Source organism: Neolamprologus brichardi, chromosome 13 (genome assembly GCF_056152115.1).
Source record: "Neolamprologus brichardi isolate AB-2024 chromosome 13, ASM5615211v1, whole genome shotgun sequence".
Lineage (NCBI taxonomy): Eukaryota > Metazoa > Chordata > Actinopteri > Cichliformes > Cichlidae > Neolamprologus > Neolamprologus brichardi.
The window spans coordinates 25,459,182-25,481,194 of record NC_142116.1 but is presented as its reverse complement, the minus strand read 5'-3'; the positions used below and the strand labels follow the sequence as shown (position 1 = coordinate 25,481,194).

The window sequence follows — 22,013 nt, the reverse complement described above, 5'->3', positions numbered from 1 at the left end:
ATGGACCTTTGGAGATGCCCCTGTTTCAGCTCATCCCGTCCCGGAGGCAGCTTGTTTTCCATGGTGACCGCCTCCCCCTGCAGTGCACCGCTTCCTACTTGGACCCATCAGTGGAGCTGCTGTGGCGTCATAACGGGCACATCGTGACCACGCAGGAAGACCGAGGCATCTACGTGGAAGAAACCCTCATTCACGACTGCTGCCTGCTCACAAGGTGTGCACAGAGGATAGGGGAGTGCATCTAATGTCTGATTAGCCGTTGACCGCCCTGTTGCACTGACCCCACATGCACACAGTCAGAGCCCGACTAAGCCCACGCAGTCGAAATCCACATACAAATATGCTGATGCATGAGGAGTTTCGTCAGAATATGCATGCGTTTACTCATGCAGCACAGCCACTTCCACGGGAACAGATGTAAAATATGCGTGCGGAAACACACACGCGCTCTCTCACTCACTCATAGAGGCTGTGATTTACCTTTTGTTATTACCGCCCTTGATAAGGATCTGAAAGGACAGGGCAAAATTGGCTTGGCACGGTGCCAACACCTCAGAGCAATCCGCGGCCCGTCTCTAGAGGTTGGCCGTCCAGCCGCTCCCCGAGCACTAGCTGTTTGCACGCTAAGAGGAACAGCTGCTGAATCATAATTGCAGTGATAGATTAAAGCAGCAACGCTGGCTTTAGTGCATTTTTTAAAATGTTTATTTTTTGATATAAGACGTTGCTTCAAACCTCTGTCTTCTTCCCATCTTTGCTGCCTTAGCGCTGGCCTGCTTTGTGTCATGGGCGTGCTCACGCACTCCTCTGTTTGCGTGTTACAGTTAATGTTTTTGACATAATGCCGTGGCAACAGGGCTCAGACACAAGAACACATTGCTGCCAATTGCTTTAACTGCTGCCTTTTTCTTACTTGGCCTCTCTAACATAAATATTGATGGAGTGCTGACAGAAATATGTTTCCCTGTGTTAACGGGGCCAGAACGCCTCTTGTTGTGTGGCGTGTTTGGCAGCACCAGCACCAGCTACTTTTCCGCTCCATTACTGGGAAGGTATACCGTTTCCCCTGCTGCAAATACCACTGATAGTCAGTGGGCTTTGTTTGCTTTTCTTATGTAAAATTAACTCAGTGGTGAATAATCGTTCTTGGTGATCCCTGTGGTGGCATAATTAGATTAAAGGTAGTGTGGGTGCTTTTAGTGATGTATTGGTGTCTTTGTGTCTCAGTGGTGATGAATGTTTTAGGTTCATTTCAATCAAGGTGTTCACCGTTAGGGATCAATACAATACTTTGTCATTCTCTTCTTAGTGCTTACAGTCGTAACAGGGAAGTGCTACCAAATACTGGCACATTTCCAAGGTCCTTGAGCCTGAATAGTTTGACATCATCCTGCTTTATATGTTCTTAATTACAATTTAACAAGAAATATTGTACTTTTTTTTTTATCCGCTAAACACTATTTGGCGGCTCGTGCAGCTTGTATTGCAGATTAAGATTTTACATGCCAAATACTGTATAATCAGCTTAAAATTGTAATGCATTATGGATTTAACTACCTACTAGCATATTAACTAGTAAAATTAATCACCAGTCTTAAATGTTCCTTAAGCCTCATTTGTGGTCACCGCAACGGTTGTCACTTGTGCCAATTGTGACATCATCACAGCCCTTTATTCATTTACACTGATGCTGGAGGCATACTGGACTTGGTGGGCTTCTAAATGACAGCTATAACAGCTCAGAATAAACCTCAGCATCAGCATCACTTTTCTTTTTTTAGAGTTTTCTCCAGAATGTCTCCTCTTTTAATGTGTGTGTTTAATGTGTATGTGTTAGTCCCCATAGGGAAATTGCTCCTCTGCATTTAACCCATTCACCCAGTGAAGCAGTGGGCAGTCACCAATGCAGCGCCCGGGGAGCAGTGTGTAGGGACGGTACCTTGCTCAGGGGTACCTCAGGGTAACCGTTCAGTGGAGTCGAACCCCCGACCTTCCGATCATGGGGCCACCACTCTACCTACTGAGCTATCCCTGCCCCAGTCTTTTTCAAGTTGTCCCTATACCCCCTGCATTGCTACAACACTGAAAACTGCAATAAAGATCGACCCTCAGACACTTGTTTCCAACTGAACTGCATGTACATACACATAATCTAATATGCAGTAACTTTTTCTAATAGTGTAACAAAGGGGACAGTGGAAGTACTGCAATACTAAACTAGGTAGGTAGCGTAGGTTGTAATTCTTCAAGAAGTGAAGGGTGAGGGATACACTTAAAAGAAGAAGGATGCCCACAAGCATAACACATGTAAGACATGACGTGGCGCAGCAAAAACTACATGTTGAGTATGGTGACTAGTGCAGCTGCTGCGATAGCTCAGTCCTGTCTTGTTGATAAAGATGGGAGCATCAGTTGGGTATTAAGTACAAACCCAATTGCGACAGGCTGGAAAAGTAAATGGCACTAAACAGTAACAGCTGGAGGAACATTTTGAAACTCATCAGCAATACTTTGGGGTATAAAAAGGGGGTCTTAGAGAGGCAGACGTTCTTAGAATTAAAGATGGGCAGAGGTTCACCAGTCTGCAAAAAAACTACATCACAAAATGTAGTTCAATGGCATTAATTCAATTTAAGGCAGCACAGCATTAAAAAGTGGCATTATTCTATTATGGAAATCACAGTGTAACCCGTTCATGTGTTACGCCCGTCTTTGCGTTGTGTTCTGGCGTGAAAGTAAGAGGCAGGAGACAGTACTGGGTCTTTGGCTCTTTACTGCACATCTGCAACACAGAAATAAGGGTCTGTTCTGTGTGTGTCACGCGACTGCCAGTACACCTCTCCTCCGGCCATGCTGAAAGGAGCTGTGCCCGTAGCTTCATTAACACTACAATATAATAAATCAAATACAACAAATTGTTTTAAAACATTAACTTAAGCTCTCAAAAATAAAAAGCACAAAATAAATAATATGTCACTGAAAAATCATTAAAAACAACTTATAAGAACAATAAACAAAATAATTCAAAAACAAATAAACAGTCAGATAAATACAATTCAATCACCAGGACCCAATATTCTAGTGCTTATAGTTCAAATATTATACTTCAGTACAATTATATTAATAACCGCCATCTAACAGGCAATACAACACTGTACTTATAAAAACAATGAATGAAAGACTGCATCTCCAAAACATAAGAACATCTCCATACCTGCAACACAGAAATAAGGGTCTGTTCTGTGTGTGTCACGCGACTGCCAGTACACCTCTCCTGACGAAGGAAAAAAGAGTGCACGCTGTTAAAAAAAAACTGCAGCGAATACGCTCACAAGCCGCTAGCGATCAGGCTAACTTAGCATGCTAGCATTTCAGCTGCATTCTTGGCTAAAACTCATCAAAAGCGTATATTAGCGAACTCCGCCCTCCACAAAACTTATCCCAAATGAGTCTCTTAATGACAAACAAAAACGCGGCAGTTCGGCTGTATTCACATTGCAGCTTGGGCTCTGAACAAACTTTAATTAGCAGAGAGCAACGTGGCAGTGACTTACCTCCGGCCATGCTGAAAGGAGCTGTGACCGGGCACACATGCACGCACCTACGTCACCACGCAGCGCGCACACACACAGGAACGTACACAGACTCGGATCACACAGGTAGGAGATTGAGATGCAAAATTACATATTTAATTAAAAAAAAAGAAGTGTTTTGGGTGAAATTCACAAGTATTTAACACATATGTTACAACAGCATGGGTTCATAAACAGTTACAGAAATCACAGTTTGCATGCCATCCACAAATACAGGTTAAAGCTCTGTGATGCAAAGAAAAAGCCATATGGGAACATGATCCAGAAACACTACCGTGTTCTATGGGCTAAAGTTTGTTTAAAATGGACTGAGACAAAGTAGAAAACTGTTCTGTGGTCAGAAATCGGAATTTTGAAATTGTTTTTGAAGAGCCTGGAGAAGGAGCACCCCTATACCATTCTCTGATGGCATAGGGGTGGATTAGCGGCTATGAAATTGTCGGCTTGCACATCTGGAAAGGCACCATCAATGCTGAACGGTTCTACAGGTTTAGAGCAGCACATGCGTCCATCCAGATGAAGTTTTTTATAAGGGATGCCTTGCATATTTTAGCAAGACCATGCTAAACCTCATACTGAATCTATTAACTCAGTATGGCTTCATAGTAGAAGAGTCCAAATGCTGAACGGGCCTGTCTGCAGTTTTCACCAGCTGAAAACATTTGGCGCGTTATGACATGAAACATATGATGAAGAAGATCCAGGACTGTTGAGCATATAGAAGTCCAGCAGCTGCTCTCCTCACATCCCAGACATTTATATACTGTTGTTAAAGAAAGAGGGAGTGCTATACACAGTGGTACACATGGCACATGACACAATCTAAATCACTGTTTCTTATATATGTGTAAACAAGCCAGGTGAGTACTGATATTGCAATATTTTTTCAAACTAAAAATATGTGAATGATTTCTTTACAGCTGATGAATCTGCAGTTAAGTCCAGAAAGAATAATAATGTAGGCTTTTATACTGTTTAATCAATTTTTTTTTATAATAGTGAAGAGAATGTACTGATTTTTTACAGATTTATCATATTTCAATATCTTATTTTCCACGTCCCCGATATTTTCGTTTTATTTTCAGTTTGATTGAATTTAATCTACAGTTTTGATCTCCAGCTTTTGATTTGTGAGCTCAGATTAAGATCAGATCACATTATTCGTATCCCTGTTCCTGCTGTTATACATCATTCTGCCATAATCCAAAACATTCTTTGCAAACAGTAGCTTAAAGTAAAGAGTCTGAGTACAACTTTCACCATTTGATGTCATGAGAAAGAAAACTCACTGGAGACAGTGAGATTTAGGCTCACTCAGCCCTCATTATGCATATTTGGGGGTCCAAACACCTTATGTAACACAACCCTCTATTATGGTTGTGTACAGACTGGTGACGTCTGTCAGTGTCTCTTCCAGCCTTCTGCTTCATCAGCCATATCACTGTAGACTACATGAACCTATCTCCCTCTCCTCAAAACTTTGTCTTTCTTTTCCAGCGCAGTATCCCGATGAATTTCCCAACACTCCCATTCTGATTAGGGCCCCATTTGCAATTACGCACCACTCTTATCCCAGTATACATAAATAATGTAATTTTCTACGCCAAGTGGAACCTATTTAGGTCATGTTTCTCTTGGCACCTGAGAGTGTCTCCATCATGTAGAAAACCTACAAAAAGCAGACATTAGTTCCATAGCTGATGAGTGAATAACAGAGCTTGGGGCCAACAAAAACAATCTGCTGTGCATGGGTTGAACTTCACCCTTTGCTGTATCTTAAAGTGGAGTGCTGAGAGAACAGTGTGTGGGAGGGGGGGAAAAATTAGTGCTTTGACTTCATCAGCCCTGCAAAAATTTTGTTAAAAAAAAGAAAAAGAAAAAACTTAACTGATGTTTTGACCTTTGACATGCCAGATGCAGTCGATGCTTATTTAAGCACAGTGGACAAGATATTAGTCATCGCAGGCCGTGTTGGTGTCGTTCACCTTGGATAAATGTCTTCTGAGTCAGTGAGCTTCGCCCTGCATGCCCCATCAGAGGGGAAAGACTGAATACACAGGATTTAGCGCGTAGCTTAAAGCCCTCATCTGGATTTGTTGCACAGCGTTGCAGCAGTGTGAGCAGAGATGCCAAAGCCTCAGTGAAGTGACCTCTTTGAAGGTGAACCCAAAATGTTTTGCGGCTATTTTCTCATCTAAATTCTGCTTTATCCCGCTTTAGGCAGTATCAGGCAGGCAGCCAGTGTAGACATTCAAAGCCTGACAGGGTGTTTTGCTTATTGAAACGGGCATAACATTATGAAAAGCGTTTGGTTTTTTTGTTTTCTGTTTTTTCCTTTTTTCTTTTTTTGTATCTATCAGCTCCCTCTCATTTCATGCTGTGCCATGTCATCATGGCCTCTCATTGCTAGAGCAGGTGGGCCGATAAGCGAAGCCATTTACATTGCTCACAGTGAATAGCAGCAAAGAAACGGGCCCCATGAGGCCTGGCGGTTCTGCGACGCGGGTCAAACTCCTGCTGAGTAATGGTGTCAGGCCAAACTCCCAGTGTTAGCTATGCTAGCAGCAGCAGTGGGATCAGCCTGTGATTCATGTTTCATTAATCAAACATTTCAGAGCCCTGTACCTAGCAACAGCAGACACTTTGGATGTATCTCCCTTAATCCTCTCCATTTTTAATCAGGCTAATCTTACACAAAACCTGATGTGGATGCGTTACTGAAGGCAAAGAAGGCAAAGTGTTTCTAATGGTGATCTCTCTAAAAGCTCTTTTTTCCTTTTGTTGCGCATAAACTTTAATTTCTTTCTGCTTTTACCAGCATCTCTTTCCTCTCTTATTGCATTCTGCTGTGTTTTCCTTAAATTTCTGTCTCTGTTTCTTTTTTGGTAGCTTTTTTTTTTCTCTCCTTTGTTTTCCGCGCTGGATTTCGCCATTTGTTTACGAGCTTTTGTGCAGCGTCAGTTGATAAGGAGACCAAATGTGATTATGTCCACACATACTGTAGAGTTTTACCTCTGGGTTCATCACTTTACTGCTTGCCAGTTTCACTCAATAAAGAAAAATAAAAGCTTTTAGTTACATTGGATGAAGTCAAACAACGATAACACGAGGTGTAAATTATTTATAGTCCACATTATATAGTGTAGCGCATCGAGTGGTTTAAGACATGGAGCTAATTTGATGGAAGCTGCTACAGTGGGAGTAGTATCTGTGAATTATGCCACCGTGTCTGTGTGTGTGTGTGTGTGCATACCATGGTTGCACACATATACTCGTTTAGGCATTTAAAAATTAACAAAATCAGTTGATGCAAATTCACAAACGATGCTGATTTGGAACATTTGCTACATAGCTGAGTTGAGGTGGGACAGATTGAAACTTTACAGTCTCATAAGCAACATTGTGTAAACAAAGTGTTAAATATCAATGCACAAGCATAAATGTTCTTAATGGGTCCTTTGGGAGCTGCTCTACAATAGTGCAGTATTACTGAGGATGTAGGTCAGTGCTTTCTGCGGCTTGTGTGTGCCTCTGCCCTATTGATTTTCACTAAGTGGTGTGATTTCTTCATATGTTCATTATGTGAAAATGACCTTTTTCCCCCTCCCTGAAAACTAAACAGGCTGCTCCATGGTTTCCCTGCTCTTCTTTCACTCTGTTTTTTTTTTCTGGGTGCAGCAGCTCACCAGGGATGTTAGTGATCATCCCTCAGCAGAATATTTAGCAGCGAAGTTGTCGGGGGGAGGAAGAAGGAGAGGAAAAGGAGAGGTGAGGGTGGGAGGTTTTGTGTATGGGGGTGGGGGTATTTCCCTCTGTATTTCCCAGCATTCAGAGATTTGGCATTTGTTCAACAGTGATGTAACTGTCCCCTCTGCGGACTATTCATGTCTAGAGATAGAGAGAGAGAGACGCTCTAATTTAGAGGAACTGCTATCACACTGATCTGTTTTGGTTTGTGTGCTGCAGTGACACCTATTGTGTAAACATTCCTGATAGGGTTATTATTGACGCCACACCAGCGGAGTTTTTTTTTTAACTTTTTTTTTTTTGTCTGTAAACACAATAGCTTGAATCTGATAAAACTTTATAGGGGTTTAGAGCAAGGTCATGTTAACAATCTGGTGAAATCTGGGTTATATCCACCAAGGCTCCCCTGATCAATTTAAGGATTTACTGGGCAAATTTTAAAAATAAGCCTTATAACTTGCTAACATGTGAAAAGTACTGGACAAAGATTCAAAATATCATGTCACATTTGACCTCTGACCTCTCCTTCAAGGTAAATAGATTGATCTGAATGTCAAAATGACATTAATACTATTAGAACTTTGTTTTATTTTCTATGTTGACATAATATAGGTATATAGGGAATGATATATTTACATTCTAAATATAATGTTTCATTACAACCTTGCTATGTTCGGCACATTAACAGGTTACAACCATTACAGTACATGTGCAATGTTCCTGAATAAGTGTTACTGTCTATTGGGAAACAAAATGAAGATTTTTCACATGTGTTTATTAGTAAACATGTAAATACATGTTACATGTACATTAAAGTGATGACATAAATAATTTGAAAAAACTAATGGTGGTTAGGACTGTTGTCTCACAGCAAGGTCCTGAGTTCAATTCCGCCATCAGGCCGGGGTCTTTCTGTGTGGAGTTTGCATGTTCTCCCCGTGTTTGTGTGGGTTCTCTGACTTCCTCCCACAGTCCAAAGACATGCAGTTCGTGGAGATAGGTTAATTGGAAACTCTAAATTGCCCATAGGTGTGAATGTAAGTGTGAATAGTTGTCTGTGTCTACGTGTTAGCCCTGCGACAGACTGGTGACCAGGGTGCACCCTGACAAGGATAAGCGGAAGAGAAAGGATGGATGGACTTGGTCCATTTTCTCAGAAATGTAACTATACGTTTCAACAGTGTTGGGGAGTAACGGAATACATGTACCGCCGTTATGTATTTAAAATACAAAATATGAGTAACTGTATTCCGTTACAGTTACCGTTTAAAAAGGTGGTATTTAGAATACAGTTACTTTGTTGAAATAAATGGATTACACGGTGGTACTTTCCTGTTTCATATTGTGGCGGGTCAGGCCTGTTTGGGTTTTGTTTGACAGCTACGTTCTGTTGTTCCAGGCGGCAGCGTTATGGTTGCCATGGTTACAGGGTGACGCTCTCTCTCTGCGTGTTTCCTGGGTGAGAGAGCGCTTTGTTGTTGTTGTGCTAAGCTAATAGGCAGAATGCTACAGGTATAGCTCTAAAGAATGTAGCATCATGGGCAGTGTAGTCCGTGCTGCAGGGAGAATGGACTGCCATACACGTTATGTGTCTTTGAGCGAGGGAGGGAGAAAAAGGAAAAGTACGAGTTGTCATCAGAGATGGGCAGTAACGCGTTACTTGTAACGCGTTACTTGTAACGCGTTACTGTAATCCGATTACTTTTTTCAAGTAACGAGTAAAGTAAGGGATTACTATTGCAAAAACGGTAATTAGATTACCGTTACTTTCCCGTAGGAACGCTGCGTTACGGTTACTAAAACCGGGATTTTCTTGCGAGAATGTCTCATGACAGTGACGTAAGCGAGTGCGACGTGTGTGACAACAGCTGTGTGCAGATCAACAATGGATCATATATCGAGTGCGGGAGAGAGTACGAGCGTGCAGCGTTTAAAGCGTGGAAGTACTGACCTTATTTTGAGTTTTATTCCGTAAAAAGTGACAAAAACATTAGTGTCCGTTGTGCGTGGGAAGAAAACTTCTTTTTACAGCGAAAAAACCCCCCTAAACTTCCAAGCAAGCACCGAGTGCGCTACGACGTAATGGGAAACTCACAGAGAAAATGCCGTATCCTTCCACTGACCGCTGCGACACACCTGCACCAGGATAACCCTCCGCCTACCCTACTCCTGCTTTACAGGTGAAAATAGAGCAAAAGGACCGCTAGTCTTTGACTTTATTTATTTTCTGCTGTGTTTTACTTGCATCTGAAAGAGTGAGTGTAAACACTATATATATATATATATATATATATATATATATATATATATATATATATATATATATATATGTATATGTATGTGCTGGAATGTGCAGAAAATAGGTTTAAATGTTAAACTAATTTCTTCCAGTCAGAGAATGGTGCATATAATTAAAATTTTGCTTCATGCATAAAGTTAAAAGATTAAAACTAACAAAACAAGTTTTAAAAAGAGACTTTTCCATTTGATTACATTTTGTATGATGGATTATGTAGAAAAAGTAGAATTGGGCTGAAAGATCTATCGCTTTATCGCCTATTCAGGTTGTAAATCATGTTTTTAAAAAGTAACTAAGTAACTAAGTAATTAATTACTTTTGAAAATAAGTAATCAGTAAAGTAACGGGATTACTTTTTTGGGGAAGTAATCAGTAATTAATTACTGATTACTTTTTTCAAGTAACTTGACCAACACTGGTTGTCATCGATCTAAAACCGGAGCTGGAAGCATGTAAATATAATAATAACCACTGCAGCCAAGAAGAGTGCCTGACGAGCCCAGTTCTAAGTAAGCTATTAAGACTCGACTGTACACCGTGTTCGTGTTCTCCTCCAAAAACAATAAGTTCCTTTGGAGCAGCCTTTCAACGCCTCTCTCTGTCTGTCGCAAGCAAAGTTGACCCAGACAACAAAGTAAAGCTAGTTTTTGGCTACGAACCCACCGTATAAGCCAGAGGTCCCTTTACTACGGTTCGGAGCCACGGACCTTCAGTAACAGTAATAAATTACAGCAATAGTACATTCATGTAGTTGTAAACAGCACGATAATATATTAAGTAATCCAAAGTATTCAGAATACGTTACTCTCATTGAGTAACGGAACGGAATACGTTACAGAATACATTTTGGGGCATGTATTCTGTAATCTGTAGTGGAATACATTTTAAAAGTAACCTTCCCAACACTGCGTTTCAACTACTGCCACTGTGTGTTTCACTGTGCTCATTGTATTTAAATATATGTATCATTAAGGGACCATGTCAACGATCGATAAATGTTCCACTAAAATCATCAGCCAGTTTGTCACCATTAAGTGTATAATGTATATTATAGTGCTTGTTCAAACATACATCCATTAAGCAAAAGAGAATTTCATTGCTTAACTTTTTTCACTGTATGTTTGTATGCCACATGATTTATGGTTCATCTATACAAGTCAAAAATATTCACCTAACAAAATGCATGAAATTATGTGCTGGAAAATGTTGTAGGGTTAGAAATCTCTTTGTCTTAAGTACATTTATACAGTTATTTATCTGACATTAAATTTTTGATATATCCTAAATACAGTAAACTTGACTTCATGAGTTAATATATAAAATAATGTAAAACAATCTTGATATTGTATTAAACATCACAATTTGGAAATATCCAAAAATACTATATTTCATTAAAAGTAAAAAAAAAAAAAAGTCAAAGTATAAATGCAAAGAACGACACCATTTACCAGGGCACGGATTCTACTCACTACTATAGATTATACATTTGATACACTGTACATTAAATTAAACATTATAAAATTATTATTCATTTGTAATTCACTAATTACTTAATTCATTATAGATCACACTAGCGCTGCCTGGTTCGACTAATTTTTAGACACTATTGACAAAATTGTTTGATGATGAAAGACAGAAAAAAAATGGTATTTGGTCACGAGCACAGCAGCTCTGCCTATTCAGACCTTCTGCTTAGGAGGGGTAGCCAATCAGAGGAAGGTAAACATAAAGGGAGGACAAGACAACTGCCTTCATATAGTGGATGATGATAGAGCTGCACAGAGGGTCTAAGATAAATAGAAATTAGGTTGAATTGTAAATCAAACAAAGCTACTCCCTTAAAACCCAAAAATGAAAGTGAAGCGTGAAATGAGTACAAAACATCCTCTTTAAGTAAATACAACAGCATGAGCAACAGGAGCAGGTGATCCCAGTCATTAAAAGGTTCCTATGGAAACTGGAGGAGGTATTGGACAGGATGAAGTGGAGGATGGGAGAAGAGAGTTTTGGGTGAAATGAGGACGCTATCCTGTGCAAATTGTATATTATTTTTTTCACTCTACGCCACAGAAGAAGGTCTGGAATACTCGGGTCTCTTCGCATCTCCGTTGCTAAATCGATAAACAATTTACTAAACTTTGGGTTTACAGACAGCAAGAGTTTCCCGTTTCATTTTCCTGTGTAAAAACAAAATGTAACCACCACAGAGTTTGATGAGTAATCTATGAATTACTGCAGCCTCCGTTTAATACAGGTCCTGTGCAAGTAGCCCGAGAAGCTTGACTTGATCTATGGATTTAGTCTTTCAAAATACCTCCTAATATTTTATCTATATTATCTGTTTATATTGGGTTTCCAGACACCATGTCCTCATTGTTGTATGCTGTGCAACTGTTGTACTGTGAAGACAGGCTTGACTGTGCCAAGAAGGTTTTAATGGAGAGCCCATCCAAAGTTTAACACAACATCCTTTTTGTTCCACAGGGCTTCATTTCAGTTTAAGTGGGGCTGGAGAAGAGACATGGGGAGAGAGAGGGTGATTGAAAATGTGAGGTTTTTGTACTGTGTCAGACAGAATAAGCATGTAAAATCATTGCAGTCATGTTGGAGAGTATGTTATTCCTGGAGTAAGGTTCAGTAAGGCATGCAAACATTCTTACTGTATATGTAAGAAGATCTGTCATAATGACAGTACAAGGCAAAAAATAGGTCCTTTTCAGACAACTGAAAATGTACTTTTGCTCACAAAATGCCACCACACATATTTACACTTGCACAAAAACAAAGAGCCAGGCACATGCCTACACATTTGTTTTGTAGCCCTGAATGTCATCATCTCAGTCAAGCGTTCAAATCTGATTTAGGGTGTCTTAGAAAAGCAATCAGAAAGGAGAGCTTCAGTGGAACACAGAAGATGAAATCAGGACTCATTTTATTCATTTCCAAATCTTGCTCACAGAAAGCCATTGGAGCAAAGTCATATGTTGGAAATGTTAACAGCATTCACTGAACTCCCTCCTCTTTCTAAACAAGTAGCAGTGGTGATGAGTTCACATGAAAGCACAATGTGTTTTCATTTGGAAACGTTACTGTATGATCGCATCACCTCTGTAGTAGATTCAGATCACAAAGTAGAAAGATTTCATTTCAGTAACAGCTCTTTTAACTGATGAACTGATTTTGCATTTTAATGCATGGTCTCCTCATTTCAATTTATTTGCATTAGCAGTTCATATGTTAAACACGAGTCGGACTCTTGCTAGTTTACTATCATTTAAATATGTTTTGTGGTTCATTCATACCTATTTGTTTTTTGTTTCAAACAAAATTCACAGCTCTATGCAAATGTTTGCTTTTAGTGTGAAAATGAAACCCAGTGACAGCTTGTCAGCTGTCAAGTAACCAGTCTAATAAAGGATATGTTCAAGCAGCATGTGCCATATGTTTTTGTAAGATTTTTTGAAAACCATGCCAACTGGTACTGTATGTGCACAACTGTGGATTTGTCACTAATCAGGTAAAGTTAAATACAATCTTAAGTATTCACTTGGCTAAGCTAACTGGAAAAAGAGAGAAATTACTGTACCTGCACTTCTTAAACTTACTGACTACTTAATAAGCTAATTGCTTAATTTATACTTTTGCATTAGTCTACGCAGAGCTGATGACTGTAGCCTACACAAGAGGCAGACTATTGCCAGTGTTTATAATCTGTGTTGGCTGCATCAGTGGGGATGTGTAGTTATATTTCTAGGAAGGTACACCTCAGGTTACGGCACAGGGTTTCCAAAGGGTTTATGACACAGGGCCTTCATACCTGTGGTACAGATTTAACACAGAAGGATACATACACATGCTTTAAGTTGTGGGATTTTATTGATGTGTACAGTAACTTCTTAAACTTTTTACTGCTTATGTCTGTGAAGCTTCTCAGTCATCCAGGTCATCGTAGTCAAAGGAGCTTGCAAAGAAAAGCGTCTGGACTTCTTTAAGTTACTTGAAGACGTTTCACCTCTCATCCGAGAAGCTTCTTCAGTTCTAAGGTCAAATGGTGGAGAGTCCCAGATATAAACCTAGTGGGAGTTAGCCACTTCACAAGCGCATGGCACAACATAGAAGAGCCACCTCCACAGAACAAGACTCAGCTGTCCATCTGCATTTTAAGGATAAAGGTCACTCTTTCGAGGATGCCAATGTTCACATTTTGGACAGAGAGGACAGATGGTTTGAAAGAGGAGTGAAAGAAGCCATCTATGTCCACTGTGAGCGACCATCTTTGAACAGAGGCGGTGGTTTACGACATCAACTCTCTGTCATCTATAATCCAGTTTTGAGATCCCTTCCCAGACACCTTAACGCCCACTCACATCCTGGGCCATCTGACCTCAGGAATTTGCGTGATAAGGTGGGGCCAGGTTTCACAATGAGCTCACCCGAAACTCTGGCTGATTGGGACCCACACCCAGTTTCACACCTTGACTCAGGCGATTAGAGGATCATCAGGGGGTCCTTTTGTCCCTCTGTGGGGGGATACTCCCACTAGGTTTATATCTGGGACTCTCCACCATATAACCTTAGAACTGAAGAAGCCTCTCGGATGAGAGGTGAAACGTCTTCAAGTAACTTAAAGAAGTCCAGACGCTTTTCTTTGCAAGCTCCTTTTTACTGCTTACTTTTCCAGCACATTTTTGGTCTTAGCTAATCTAAAATATAAGATGGCTTGTTTTCCAACCTTAAGTTTACTCTAAAAGCATGTGGGTTGTGTAAAACCCTCCACCACAAAGCTGCTAAGAACATTTTCAAAGTCTCTTCAATGCCTTAACAATTTGTGATAATCCTTTTATCGGATATTCAAGCTATCTTTTATTTGGCTTAGCTTAGCACAAATACTAAAAGCTAGTATGCATTGATTCCTAGTTATTTCTGTAGATAACTAATTAAAATCGTACCTCTTTTATTTCATGTGTGGGAAATTTCAAAACTAATTCTACAGTTTGATGTGGTAATGAGTGGGCTTCTGAAGTGTAAAACTAACTTTATGAGCTATTCTGAGCTTTACTTATATGTCCACATTAATGCCAGTCTTTCTATTTGTTCTAGTAAATTGAAGAAAAAAAAACTAACCAGGGTTATATACATAAACTATATTGGTATTTTAACTAGTTATTTCACGTACATACTGTACTACGAATATCTAGTTCTAAGATAATATTTCTTTCTCTTTGGTTTGTTGGGAAAGCAGAGAAGTTGTAGGTTTTTCATACTGTGTAGAAGATATTGTCCTGTTTTTGTTTTGCAGTATTAGGCAGGGATGTGTGAATATGTTTACATGTGTTGGTTGTTGGGATGGTTGTTTTGACTTTCTTGAAGTACATGCATGGAAGCCCGAAATGATTTTGCTAATAAGCATATTGAGACAAAAAGGATGACAGGGAGAAGGAGCGAGAGAAGCAGAAAAAAACGAAGGCATTTCATTTTTCGAAATAAATGCCTTCCTCACACCGTCTGATAAATGTTTTCTGGGATTACAGCTTTCGCACATCGGCGCCACTCAGCCACTAATCATCTTTACTCTGAAAGATTTTCGTTTCTTGTCCAGTCTGTCACTTCAGATTTTCCATGTCAGCTGTAATACTTTCCCATTTGTGCAGCATTGTTCCTTAAGTCGCATTTAAAAACTTTATGCAGCCGAGTGGGTGTATACAGTGGCATACTGTGTATTACCAACACGTGCAGCTTAATTAACACACAAAAAAGGCATTAGGTTTTTACACAGACACAAAGCAAAGTGTATATTTGACTACAACTGGATTGTATTTGAAAATAAAACAGTTGGCATTTCTTAAGGAGGTAGAATTTCCATGGTGATTATTCCCGTTGCTTAGCCATCTCCAGCGGCTTTTCTGTTTTTTTTATAACGAGTAAAATCCTCAAGATTAGTCGCGTTGGCAAATGGCCCTGCATTGGCTCTTTGTCACCGTTTCACCATTCTTTGTTTAATCAGGCATTTTCCATTGAGATAGGAATCGCTGTGACAAAGTAGGAAAGATAAGCATGAGTAATGATCATCTTAAGTCGCAGCCAACGTTTTAAGCTACCACATACTTGTATATGGACAAAGGTCCCTTGAATGAATTAGATCGGGTGAACCACGCAAGCGCACACACATCTTTGCACTCTACAGACTACAGACGTCTTAAGATGACCTTAACTCTTTATGCCTTTTGACTGACTTTAATCCTTAGTCTAATCCAAAAATAATTCAAAGCACCCTAAAATCAAGCCGCGAGAGAAAACTAATCCTAAAACTAAATTTAACCCCAAATGTACGACTAGGCTCTAATTCGGTACTTCGAACTTCTCCTAAATCTCATAGGAAGAGGTTCACTGACACAACCCCCTCATGGATATGTCATTTTAAAAACACATTTTCATAGTTTTACATGTCTTCTCTCTTCCTCCAGCGAGGTTATTCTCTCCAGCATCGATGTGCCCATTGCTGGAATCTGGGAGTGCCTGGTGAGCAGTTCCCGTGGCAACACTTCTCAGCAAATGGAAATCGTGGTTCTGGAAACGTCAGCATCATACTGCCCTGCTGACAGAGTCACCAACAACAAGGGGGACTTCAGGTGAGTGACCTTGCAGCCACAGACAATGGCAGATTAGTTTTTCAGTTTTATTATACAGGGTGATATGGAAAAAAAGGTCCTAAAATAATAGTAAATGTATTTTTGAGAGTTGGATAAGAAACCTGGTTCATTTCATGTGTTTGTGCAGTTGTGGCTTGGTCAGGAACCACTTCTTCTCATAACCCATCACCAACATATTCTGACACATGCAGATACCCCTTCGATGTATGTTTCTCATGTGAGGAGGAAAAATGAACCCCAGCAATATCTGTATCTGGAGGCACTTACCTGCAACCAGAAGACTGCTGTCCAGAACATCTGCTTTTCCCACATTAATTTTTACTTGCATCACTTGCTTTTGCCTATATCTAGGGACAAAACTGGTTAGGTAAAGAATTGTGTTTTGTGTTAAAATACACCCTTCATAACCCACTAGCTGAATTTTGTTATCATTGGTATGAGCAAGAGTTCCCACCATTCATTCAATAACCTATAATCTATAGCTTAACCAGCTTTTGCAGTTCTATTAACTGTTAACCTAGCTAGGTTAGTCCCAAAGGTTGATTCTTTTCATCTGGACGTATAGCGTTTTCAGTGGGAGAAACGTTTCGTCACTCATCCAAGTGACTTCTGGAGTCTCAGCTGACTGCAGGTTTCCCCAGCCTTCCCCAGTACATTGCACAATAACTGAAACCAGTACACTGAATGAACAATGGGCTGTGAGGTCAGTTTCTTGATCAGCAATATGAAAATTGTCATGACCATTGATCAACAACCACTGATCATTGATCAAAGACCATTGATCAATAAATAAATAATAAAAGTTCTAGTAAATATTATGTAAATAAACAATTTCCTTCAATCTGCCTGTACAATGTACTTTGGTCTTGTGCTTGGCATCAATGGACTGGTTTTCAAAGCTGAAACCAGGAAGTCTCCTGATATATAAAGCAATAGTTTAACCCCACTATTATTTATTTCACAAGAAATATTTATAAAGTAGCATGTTATAAAAATTAATACTCTAATCACAGAACTAACTCACTCTGTTGCTATCCCTCTATAGAGCGCCCAGTCAAGGTACTTAAGTCTGGTTTTAGGTAGTGTCGTGCTGCTTTTCGTTTCATCTTACAACTGGTGTGCCTTCCTCTAAGTTTGGCTCACTAGTACAGCAGAGTCTGGACAGTTGATATTATTTAATAATAATTATTATGTGCGATAGAAAAACTCCTACACACATTATGGCTCATTGTAGTCCAGATTTATATCATGACTACAGAGAACAAGATGAATAACTAAAGTCTCACATAGACCGAAGAAAAACGCCACACATCTACTGTGCACTCCATTTTCGCTGTCCTCGACTCCATGTAACCACGTTAAAACTGCATTTGTTAACATACATGCACGCACACCCTCCACCTCTCTTCCCTTGTGGGTGTGCAGTTGTCGTGTACACTCTTTTGTAGCTGCCGTACTTTACAGCCCACTTCTAGTGCAGCAAGCACAGAGGCTTTGTTTCTGCTGGAGCATTGGAGTAATGGGCTGGAAAATGAGCCCCCTTTTTTGTTGGGGGCGAAATTAATGCCATTTATTACTAAGTAGCTGCTGCAGCAGCAGCAATGTGGATGATTAGAGGTGGGGGTAAAGAGAGTGGGGTGGGGAGTAGTGCGATGGCAGGTCTCTACCCTCAGAACAGATTACTAGCCTCCTGAGAGCACTGCTCCTTTATTTTAATTTTGATGAAGTCAAAAGCGTTCGTTTTCACATTAAACATTTTTTCAGCTTATTTTCTGAAGTACAATGTGATGCTGCCTCTAGCATAAAACCACGAACATGAGACACATGCTCCTTCTTTGATTGTTGACAAATTGATCAACATGTGAGAACACAAACCGCTCTGTCCTAAAGCTACAGAAACACAGACCTTTAATATACCGTGATGCCAAGTAACAAAACCCGGAGTTCTTTTGTTATCTGCGAAATACACGCTAGTGTCCTAGACTGTGAATGTTTGGCTGCCTTTTTACACCCTAATGAGCTTTATTTTATTGAAACACTAACAGGCATTACCCAGAAAATGGAAATGATCCATTTGACTGTAAAATCACACTAGCCCCTATCATAGGTTGGTCAGTAGAGCAGCTCCAGGACTTGGTTCTTGATGACATTATTGAGAAAGTCTCATTTCTTGCTCCAGAGGAGTCTTCAGTGAACTTTGTATTACCGTAAGAACAACACTTAATTTGAATTTCCCTTTAGGAGTAACAGGCAAGAGCAGGTTTCTGCTTGAAATATAAATCCTTCACTGACATTCTCCATCTGCCACCGTGGTGCATGTTTAAATGGGGTACGCAGGCGATTTTGTAACACTCTTTCAATATGCTGTGGAAGTTACAAACAATTCAGAACAGAGTAGAGGATGAGGTATCCTGGCTTTCAGGCCCTCGTATGGGTCAAGCTGTGCCACTCCACAAAGCCAGCTTTTCCGAAGATCACCTTGAGAGTATTTATTCTGTTGTGCCTGCAAGAAACTAAAAATACCAAAAATAACTGTGACGACATCACACAAGTTATTTTTTCACACATCTGGAGCCACAGGAGGTAAAAGTGGACGTCTTTGGATACTCAAATGTGGGATAAAGCCAGAGGAAACCATCACAAGCAGAGCGGAGAAGACATCAACACCTTTAAATGTCTTTTGTGATTAACAAAAAAAAAATTTTTACTGCACCAAGTGAACAGACAATAAACTTCATTTATAAAGTTAGTAAATAAAATTAATTCAGAAGTCGTTAATAAGACAGACGCATGTTTCACAGTCAAGAATCTGGGAGTCATCTGCAAAATAATTAAGCCTAGCTGTAAATCATTTATGCAAATTAATACTTTCCTAAGTACAGGGAGTATGAAATTGCCATCTGGTGCCGTTTGTGTAGATCCTGATATTTCTGATATTTTTTTGGCAGGTGGCCAAAGACGCTGGCTGGCATCCTGGCCTTCCTACCCTGTGCTCCTGCCACCTTTGGCTCTGCCCCTCACCCATCTGGCAGCGCTCCTCACCCCTCGAGCCGGGCAGAAAAGAAGGCGTGGCGACGTTGCGACCGTGCTGGGCGGTGGGCTGAGGAGGACTATACTCAGTGCCCTTATGCCAGTGAACTGACCCGTGTGCTGCATGAGCTCACCCAGGTATCAGCATTAGTGTAGAACTAGAGCCGAGAACTGCTGGGAAACAGGATTCATTTATGGATTCTGTTTCTTTTTTTTTTAAATTGTCCATCAATCCTTATTTAGAAATTTCCCAGCTTACTCTTAACAGCAAGATTTCAAGTTCATATTCCCTGAAAACTACCAGTTGCTTTGATTCACCTGTAGCCTGCAGGTATTTCCAGATCTGTATATGAAACATTTATATGCAAGCTGTTTTAGTCTACTCCTGCTCAAAGAATTCCTGCATTAAAGTGACAAAGTTTGCAAAACTACACAAATTCTTGAAATTTTTTATTCATTTTATTCATCTTATCAACTGTGCAATGTTTTTGTGGAATTATTATAACAAGCCGTCATGTTCGTCCTCTCTGAAAATTGTTGCATACTACACAATATATTGATTTCTCTTCCAGATACCTATTAATACGACCAACGCTCAGCCTTTTGGACAGCAGTTAGTGGCCTTCACCAGCAGGGCGGCGCACTTCACCGATGTCATGGATGTCATTTATGTCACCCACCTGGTGGAGAGACTAACGAGGCTAGTGGAGAAACATAAAGATGTAAGAGGAAGCACAGAAATATACTACATCCAATGCATTTATAGTGGTATCATCCCAATATTTTACAATTGAAATAAACAGAATCAAACCCCTAAGTCTGTGTAAATGAACTGTAAAAGCAATTACAAGGTTTTCCCTGGAATAACCTGTACGTCTTTGCAACCAATGTGAATGACTGCAAGCAACCTCCTGCAACCACTCACCAACTGGTTTTGGGAATACACATTTTTCCTTGGCAAATGGTGGTTGCCGGACTGCTAAAGGGGGTCTTTAGACTGCAGTCACTAGGGCCTTAATGACAGTTATTTAGCTTAAAACAGCTAGTCCTACTCTTGTCAAACAGTGTTTATTAAAAGTGAAAACACATGTTGTTTCTAGGTCTCCATTGTAATATCTGACCCGTTTCACTCCCAGCCAGCTTATGCCATCAGCTCGTCTAACTGTCAGAAGAGGGACTTGATTTGCTAAGTAACTTTTCTGGGAATTCAGGACAGTAGGAGGGGAACCCTGCAAAACATATAATACCTGCAATGTGCTATTCTTGTCTACACTGACAATTAGACAGCAGCTATTAGGCCTAAAGAGGAAGGTATTTTGTTTGTTGTTATAAATCAGGGTTGAATTTGTCAAGGTCGCCCGAGACAGCCTTAGACAATAGTTCTAATTGCAGTTTCTATTCTGACTTGTGCACATGTTCATTCATTCATTTTTCCATCACCCTAAGAAAGAATAAGGTTTTGTTTAATGCTCATCTAGAGGTTACCCTAAAGACCACACCATACCACATTACCCATCAGTTAATTGCTCTTGCACTAGACAAGCAATATGACTGAAACACCGAAAAACCAAGAAATGTCAGTGACTTGTCGATCACAGTGCAGGCCTTCTCTAAAGATACCCTACGTTATCAAACTTTTTGACTCTAACAGGGACCATGATTTACTAATTGAACATGTATTTATTAAGACTTGAAACTAGCGATTAGGACCACATAACTGATGAACGTCTGCACAACCACTGCTCACCAGATCCCAACAAGAAACCACAGAAGCTTCCTTATAAGACACAGTAACATGTTTCTCACCTCATATAATATCCCACTGGCCATTGTGGCACTGAACCCGAATGGGAATCATTGTTAAGATGCATCTCGTGTTTGGGCGAGTCATGTTTTCACCCTGAGTGAATTTCTTCAGTAGAGGCAATGGGATTGTTATACTGGCATCACACTGAAGGTCAGGTTGTGCGAGGGGGAACGGTGCTGGGCTTAGTCAGCGAAAAGAATCAATATTAGCTCTCACTTGTGCAATTATTCAACACAGGTCACTCGGGAGGACATATTATTAGGAGATACTAGGAGTTTTATCATTCCTAAGACAATGGTGACGAGACCACCCTCATTCACGGAATAAAGAACAGCCCAATGAAGCAACAATAAAAAGTACAGTAAGTAAATAGCGAACTGCCATCCTAAGGAAGCAATTATGCCCCATTGGAGCTCCTAATCTAAATTAAATCTCCCTGTAATGAATGAAGCCACCATTGCCTCCCTCACAATCCTGACTGCAGATTACAAATGTGCCTGTTGTTCTATGATTGATGTGCATGATGAGTCTGCTTCTTCCTTGCATGTGTGCGTGTGTGTGTGTGTGTGTGCTGTACACGCACAGTGCAGTTTGTGTTAGTGTGCGCGAGCAAACATTTGCATAAACGTCTGCTTGTGCTTCCTCAGCTGGGGGACTATATATCAGACATTGCCAGCAACATGATGCTGGTGGAGGAGCATATCCTGTGGATGGCACAGAATGAGGCCAGGGCGTGCACTCGAATCGTCCAGTGTGTGGAGCGAATTGCTGACCTGGCGCTGACCGGAGACAATCAGGCCATTTCTAAGGTATAGCTGGACTACAAAATAAATTACTCACACTCAAGGCCACACTCAGGGCAAGGGTTGCTTATCGCGCTAAATGAC

At 40.3% G+C, this 22,013-nt stretch overlaps 1 protein-coding gene across 1 annotated transcript in view; it reads left to right on the top strand.

The window, feature by feature from the left end:
• Positions 1-22,013, top strand: part of adgra1b (adhesion G protein-coupled receptor A1b) — a 180,037-nt gene that overhangs the window by 50,671 nt on the left and 107,353 nt on the right. The window contains exons 7-11 of the mRNA XM_087850365.1: positions 1-214; positions 16,104-16,268; positions 19,238-19,457; positions 19,892-20,041; positions 21,774-21,935. Of these exons, the coding sequence (XP_087706491.1) occupies positions 1-214; positions 16,104-16,268; positions 19,238-19,457; positions 19,892-20,041; positions 21,774-21,935 (911 nt within the window). The remainder of the gene's footprint in view (positions 215-16,103; positions 16,269-19,237; positions 19,458-19,891; positions 20,042-21,773; positions 21,936-22,013) is intronic.